The sequence below is a fragment of the Prunus dulcis genome, chromosome 1, assembly GCF_902201215.1.
Source record: "Prunus dulcis chromosome 1, ALMONDv2, whole genome shotgun sequence".
NCBI classification, from domain to species: domain Eukaryota; kingdom Viridiplantae; phylum Streptophyta; class Magnoliopsida; order Rosales; family Rosaceae; genus Prunus; species Prunus dulcis.
In genome coordinates, this window is record NC_047650.1 from 25,007,345 (window position 1) to 25,015,557 (window position 8,213).

The 8,213-nt window shown below is 39.3% G+C and overlaps 1 protein-coding gene and 1 non-coding gene across 2 annotated transcripts; one reads left to right on the top strand and one right to left on the bottom strand.

The window, feature by feature from the left end:
* Positions 1–1,456: 1,456 nt before the first annotated feature.
* Positions 1,457–7,120, bottom strand: LOC117617125. The gene is given in 3 exon segments (XM_034346393.1): positions 1,457–3,629; positions 4,104–6,668; positions 6,742–7,120. Coding segments are annotated over 3 exon segments (4,959 nt in total). The 3' UTR covers positions 1,457–1,614.
* On the top strand, positions 6,404–6,510 carry LOC117616869. Its single transcript, XR_004584213.1, has one exon. It is a non-coding gene; the product is annotated as a small nucleolar RNA R71 (small nucleolar RNA).
* Positions 7,121–8,213: the final 1,093 nt, after the last annotated feature.

Here is an 8,213-nt window from a genome sequence, read left to right on the forward strand (position 1 = left end):
ATGCAACAAGCCTTTAAACCTCTCGGCATCCCTAATCGAAGAGTTGTGTCTCCTGAGGGTTTAACAGAAACGATACCCACAAACGTTTTACTGACTCTCTAACACCAAAAGGTTAGAAAACTAACTTTGAAAACAACTAATGAAAGAAAACTTTAATCATGCATCCAACACCATAGAGTTGCCAAGATAGATGATCAATAAGTGTGTAAAGTGGAAGCTATAGCTCAAAGGCACACGGCTTCAAAGTAAACATACTCAAATCTTGAAGGAAGAACATGCTTCAACTCTAATTCTCACATCTAGCACTCAATCACTCAGAACCTATGGTTTTATTCTCTCAAACAAGCATAAGTGAGTATATGAAATAGACGCACAATATTTGGTTAGATCTCATGAAGGGAATCAAATACTAAGAGTAGAGATACACACATACATACCAGCACACATGAATACATCCTCAAAGATCAGCTAGGTCTTTCACAAGGTTGTAATGAAAGGCTAAGGTTAAGGGAAGTGGAAGAATTGGAAGGAACACAACTAACTTAAGAACATACCAAGGTTGCATTCTTCATTGATCTGCAAGGTGTCATTGATTTAGAATGGTATGGCTGCAACTTCATAGCATCATCTGGCATAGACTTTATATTTCACATTTAGATCAAATCGAAACACTTTCTCTTTATCTTTCTTTTTTTTTTTTTTTTTTTTTTTTTTTTTTTTTTTTTTTTTTTTTTTTTTTTTTTTTTGCATAGCTTCGCACCAATTTACATTTGGGCATGTGGCAGCAACCTCCTTGCTTCAAACTTTATCTTGGCACACCTTGGTATATTTCTAAGCTATAGGGTATGGCTATAATAGGTTAAATATCTCTGATTGAGATACAAAGTTAGGGGAATTATGAGGGAGATAGAAGAAAAAGGCTTGTAGTGTTTGGCTGCAAGAGAGCTGATGGAACACACAAATGGGTAGGGAGAAAAGAAAGCACATAAAATGGTTATACACGCAGAGCCTAGCATCACTTCAATGAGTTCATTCATGGGTGAGAGCACGCACCTGATATCTGCAAAGAGAATCATCCTTAGTATTCAACCAAAATGGAATAATGAGATCATTTAGAGTGAATTGAAGAAAATAAGTAGAGATGAGGAATAGAAACACTTTAAACCCTCTCAAGAAAGAAATTAGGCTCGAAATAGCTCACTAGGGTAGTCTCCACTATTTTCCTTCAAGAATCTGAGCATGGTACTTTAGCCACCAGAATTCTAAGAGCAAAAGCTTTGTGAAGTGTAAAATTTCTGATATGAAAATCTCAATGGCAGCTCCATAGCATTGGTTGTATGAAAGTGAAAAGCGAACGAAAATTGTAAACACAAATGAACAAAAATTGAAAACCTCCCCCCCAGACCTGAATTGAACATTGTCCTCAATGTTAAAGCATAACAAAGATGAGTGAGAACATGTGAATAATAAGGGCAAAGTTTAAGACAAAGTATTAGAGAAACTCCCTCTTGATGCGATTAGGTCGACCGCTACCAAGCACCTTATTCTTCAACACATGGGTTGCCTCCCAAGAAGCGCCTTAGTTAATGTCTTGGCAAGACATTATGCCATTAGCTAACTTGATTGTACGAAGGGAAGATGATCCACCACATGACCAGTTTGAATTCCAACCGACACTCCCTCATAGAATGGCTTTAAACGTTGTCCATTTACTTTGAAAGTCGAGCCATCTTTAGGATTTTGAATCTCCACAGCTCCATAGGGAGATACATTGACCACGGTGAATGGGCCAAGCCACCTAGACTTCAATTTTCCTGGAAAGAGACGCAAACGTGAGTTAAACAAAAGAACCGACATACCTTTGGTGAATTCTTTCCGTTGAATGTTCCTGTCATGGTAACTCTTGGTACGTTCTTTGTATAGCTTTGCATTCTCATAGGACTCATGTCGAATTTTTTCCAATTCATTGAGCTGAAACTTTCTAACATGGCCGGCCTTGTCCAGATCAAAATTCAACTTCTTGATGGCCCAAAAAGCATTGTGTTCAAGCTCCATTGGCAAGTGACAGGCTTTCCCAAACACAAGACGATAAGGGCTCATTCCGATGGGAGTCTTATATGCAGTCCTATAAGCCCATAATGCATCATTGAGCTTGGCAGCCCAATCTTTCCTTGTACTATTCACCACCTTCTCTAGGATCTGCTTAATTTCTCTGTTGCTTATTTCTACTTGACCAGAAGTTTGAGGATGATATGGTGTAGAGACTCTGTGGGTGATATTGTACTTCTTCATGAGTGCTTCAAATAGCTTGTTGCAGAAGTGGCTGCCTCCATCACTAATGACAGCCCTTTGAGTACCAAACCTTGTGAAAATATTGTCCCTCAAGAACTTCAGGACCACCTTATGATCATTGGTTTTGGTGGCTATGGCTTCCACCCATTTAGACACATAATCAACAGCAACAAGTATGTAGGTATAACCAAAGGAAGATGGGAATGGTCCCATGAAATCAATACCCCATACATCAAAGAGTTCCACAAAGAGTATGTTCTTCAATGGCAGTTCGTTCCTGCGGCTTATGTTTCCCATCCTTTGACACCTATCACACTTAACACAAAAATTAAATGCATCTTTGAATAGAGTAGGCCAAAAGAAACCTGATTGCAAAATTTTAATTGCTGTTTTCTTGGCTCCAAAGTGGCCTCCACAAGCCAATTCGTGGCTATGCCTAAGGATGCTTTCATGTTCTTCTTCTGGAACACATCTTCTAATGAGTTGATCTGGGCAATGCTTGAATAAGAAAGGTTCATCCCAGACATAATGTTTCACCATGGAAAAGAACTTTTTTTTGTCCTGATAAGTTAGATCATTTCTAAGAACACCACAAGCAAGATAATTAACAAAATCAGCATACCATGGCTCTTTGACTTGGGCAACATATAGTTGTTCATCTGGAAAAGTCTCATTCAATGGTAGTACAGCTTCTCCTTGCTCTTCAACCACAATTCTGCTCAAATGGTCAGCCACCACATTTTCACATCCCTTCTTGTCTCGAATCTCCAAATCGAACTCTTGCAACAAGAGAATCCATCTGATCAAGCGAGGTTTGGCATCCTTCTTAGTGAGCAAGTATCTAAGAGCAGCATGGTCAGAATAAACAATTACTTTAGAACCAACAAGGTAAGGACGAAATTTTTCTAAAGCAAAAACCACAGCAAGCAACTCCTGTTCTGTTGTGGAGTAATTGAGTTGGGCATCATTCAAGGTCCGACTTGCATAATGAATCACATGGGGAAGCTTGTTCTTCTTTTAACCTAAAACTGCACCAATAGCAAAGTCAGAGGCATCACACATTATTTCAAATGGTAAAGACCAATCTGGAGCTATGATAATAGGGGCTGAAGTTAGCTCTTTCTTCAAAGTCGTAAAGGCTTCCATGCAAATCTTGTCAAACTCAAAAACAGCATCCTTAGCAAGGAGATTACACAATGGTCTTGAAATGCTTGAAAAATTTTTTATGAACCTTCTATAGAATCCGGCATGGCCCAGAAAGCTTCTAACTCCTTTAACAGAGGAAGGGGGTGGTAGATTTGTGATGATATTTATCTTGGCTTTGTCCACTTGAATTCCTTTGTTTGAAACAACATGGCCTAGCACAATTCCTTGTCTTACCATGAAGTGACACTTCTCCCAATTCAAAATCAGATTTGTTTCCTGACATCTTGTAAGCACTAGAGACAAGTGGTGAAGACAATCATCAAAAGATGAACCAAAAACTGAAAAATCATCCATAAATACCTCCATGAATCGTTCCACCATATCAGAAAAGATTGCCATCATGCATCTTTTGAAAGTTGCTGGAGCATTGCACAAACCAAATGGCATCCTTCTATAAGCAAATGTACCAAATGGGCATGTGAACGTGGTTTTCTCCTGGTCTTCCGGAGCAATGGGAATTTGATTATAACCTGAAAATCAATCAAGAAAACAGTAGTAAGCATGGCCAGATAAACGGTCAAGCATTTGATCAATAAAAGGCAAGGGAAAATGATCTTTTCTCGTGGATGTGTTCAACTTCCTATAATCAATGCAAACTCTCCAACCGGTGATAGTGCGTGTTGGAACTAGCTCATTCTTCTCATTCTTTACAACGGTGATTCCGGACTTCTTTGAAACCACTTGCACAGGACTCACCCACTTAGAATCTGAAATTGGGTAGATGATTCCCACATCAAGTAGCTTCAAAACTTCAGCCCTAACCACCTCCTTCATATTGGGATTTAGCCTCCTTTGTGCATCACGAGATGGTTTGCTGTCTTCTTCCATTAAAATTCGGTGCATGCACATGCTTGGACTAATTCCTTTGATGTCTTCTATGGTCCATCCAAGGGCTGTTTTATGTTCTTTCAGAACTTCAATTAAACTGTCCTCTTCATGTGAAGTGAGACTTGCAGCAATTATAACAGGGAGGGTTTCATTAGCACCCAAATAAGTATATTTAAGATGATTGGGTAGAGGTTTAAGTTCTAGCTTTGGTGGGGGGATAATGGATGGCTCCAATTTTGTGGAGGATGATGCAAGAGGCTCAAGTGGTGGCCTAAAGGATGGTGGGTATGGTTGAAACACTTCTAAGGCAGCCATCACTTCTTGGCACTCTGATTCAAAGAGATCTTCCTCTTCTTGTGTTAGGACCGCTTCCAAAGCATCATTAGACTTTTTCTGCTCAATTTTAGAAGAAACCTCATGATCCACAACATCAATTGAAAAACAAGTATCAAGAGTGATAGAAGGTTGAGACAGAGCATCAAACACTTTAAATTCAACAGTTTCACCCAAAACAGTCATGGAGGGGGTGCCATCTTTCACTTTGATGATTGTGTCTGCAGTGGCCATGAATGGTCGCCCGAGGAGAATGGGATCAACACGGTCTACATATGGGTTATCCTCCATATCCATCACTACAAAATAAGCCGGAAGAATGAGTGTATTAACTTGAACTAAAATATCTTCTACAATACCTCTTGGATATTTGATAGAATGATCAGCTAGTTCAAGACTAATTGAGGTTTTCTTTATCCCTTCTAAGCCAAGCGCCTGATAAACTGAATATGGCATTACATTGATGCTTGCTCCCAAGTCCAACATGGCTCTTCCAACCGCCTTATCTCCGATGTTAATGGGAATGTTAAAGCTGCCAGGATCTTCTAGTTTTGGTGGAAGCTTCCTTTGCAACACAACACTCACATTCTTGTTGAGCTTTACTTCTTCACTTGGAGTAAAATTGAGCTTGTGAGTCATCAAGTGCTTGATGAACTTTCCATATGCAGGAATCTGTTTAACAACATCAAGCAAGGGCAAATTGATATTAACTTTACTCAAAATATCATAAATCTCTTTAAAAGCCTTATCTTGATTTGCTTTCTTCAAACGGCCTGGAAATGGAATCGGTTGAATATATGGAGGAGGTGGGATGTATCTATCTTGATGAAGATGTGATGGCACAAATTTGTCATCTCTTTTATGCAATTGAAATGGATTGGGTTCCTGAGAATCAGATTTGGCCTTAGGAGCAGATTGGGACGTTTTGGGTTGTTCTCCTTCCATAGTTGTGGTTTCCTCTTCATCTTCATCCTCTACAACCACAACATCATTTGATAGATCAGAACCAACTTTGTTATCAACAATCTTACCTGATCTGAGCACATGAACGGCCTTGGCTTCTTGGTTTTTTTGATTGATCACGGTTTGACTTGGCCATTTCCCAGGTTCTCTTTGAGCTATTTCAGTAGCTATCTGGCCCAATTGGACTTCCAACTTGGAGATGGCAGCTTGTGTTGTTTGCTGGAAATTTGATTGGTTGATTGCCATTTGCTTCACTATATCCTCCAACGATGATGATTGTTGTGGCCTTTGAAGTGAAGGGGGATTCGCTTGATTCTGTGTATTCCTCCATGAAAAGTTTGGATGATTCCTCCAACCTGGATTATAACTTTGAGAATATGGGTCATTTATTGGACCTCGGTTGTAGGAATTCACCAACTTAGCTTGCTTTTGCACAAATTCTGGATATGCAGCCCCAAAGGGACAAGAAATGGTAGGATGATCATGAGTTTCACAGATGCTACACACTTCCTTCAAAGGGTTTCTTGAGTTCAATGCAAGGAGGGCATCTAGCTTTTGTTCCAATTTGGAAATCTGCACACTGGAAGAATCATTAGAACCACCAGCAATACGTTTACCTCTTGTATCGGTGTGTTGGGTCTCCATTGCTATCTCCTCAAAGAGTTCATATGTTTCTTCCGGAGTTTTAGTCTTATAAGAACCACCTGCAAAATTAGTGAAAATATTATGGCTAGAGGGGGTTAGTCCTTTATAAAACATACGCATCTGAAGCTTCAATGGAATCCCATGATGAGGACATTGATTGAGCAGCCCTTTGAATCTCTCCCATGCTTCACAAAACGACTCATCATCTTGTTGTGCAAATAGAAAGATCTTGTCCCTGAGCATGTCGGTTTTTTGCGTGGAGAAATATTTCTCCAAGAACTTTTTTTGAATGGCTCCCCAAGTCATGAGTGAACCAGGCTTCAAAGAATTCAACCAATATTTCGCCTTATCTTTCAAAGTGTACGGAAACACTCTCATTCGAAGTTGCTCTTCCGTCACACCTGTCAAGGGAAAAGAGCTCACAACATTAAAAAATATCCTTTATATGAGTTAATGGATCTTCATTAGGTAAACCATAAAAAGAAGGGAGCATATTAAGATGAGAAGATTTAAGCTCATAGTTTCGAGCTGCGGTGGGCAGCAAGATGCTTGAAGGGGATGCTGGAATTGTTGGGATATCAAGGTCTCCCATGAACTCATTGGCAGCCATCTCTTCTTCTTCTTGGTCTGAACTTGATTCAGAATTTGAAGGTGAAGACCCTGGGAGGTCAGTGTGGATAGCAAGACCTTCAAATGTGGCAATGGCTTGCTCTTTTGCAGTTGCTAACTCTCTTTCTAGACGATTCTGAATTTCAGAGATCACCCGTTTTGGTTGCAAAGATGGCCCTGCGTTCAAAGATCTCGAACGTTGGAATGAAGACCTCACTTGTTCAAGGAAAGGATTACTAGACATAAACTACCTGAAACAGAAAATAATTTGAGTTAATTAGTACTTCTAAAAGAATAGGGTAACTTGGGGTACATAACCAGGGAAGAACTTTCATTCAGTCCCCGGCAACGGCGCCAAAATTTGTTGTTAAAATGTTAACTCGCAATTGTACTGGCCAATTAGTAGTATAGCAAGACAAGTACGAGGTCGTACCCACGAGGACTGAGAAGTTAAAATTAGTTATGTACTTAGATTACCAAATTCAAGAAAGTAGGAGGTTAAGTCTAAAATAGAATTTAAAGCAAGAGTGGTTGTAATTGTTGAACAAATGAGGCAAAACGAAATTTCAAACAAAAGCAAGGTGAACAAATGTAACAAAGAGTACTTTTGTAGGCTGGAAAACAGATTGGGAGACTAGGGCATTCGATTCACCATAACAATTCAATTCTGGGATATAAGGAGTCAAGTGACAAGTCTCATTCGGATTCAAAGGTTGATTCTAGCTAAAGTATGATTAGGCCATGGTGTCTGGTCCTAACCTTGTGCTCCTAATTCCCTAACTTGATTATTTGTTGTCCAATCTAAATTAAGCATTAGGAACCCATTAAGCATAGAAGAACAATTTAAACAACCAAGCATGTATCTAATCCCTGTTGTCGAATGTCCATACATACTTTTCTTCTTCATAGTTCAATTAAAATCAAAGCATGGTGTCTACTCTTGATTCAAACCAAGGTAGCTAATATACAAGTTCTAATGGTGATCAATCATCCAAACAAGCATATTAACTGATAAGCATAAAGAATAGGAATATGAATCATGAATCAAACTTGAAACTCAAACTTCAACTTATAAACCCAGAATATTCATGTTAGGTTACATCATAGCCCTAGTTATGAATTTAGCTACTCATAATGGAAATGAAACTTAAGCAAAAATGAGAAAACATATTGAATGCAATAAGAGTAGAGAAACCCCAATTCTGAAGTTGCTTGTGGTTTCCAAGGCTTCTCCAGGTGCTTCTCCACTTCTAATGCTACTCCAAGAACTTTCTCATGTCTAGAGTATGGCAACTAAAGAGGTGATTTGGGATGAGTTTGGGTGGTTGGTGATGGCA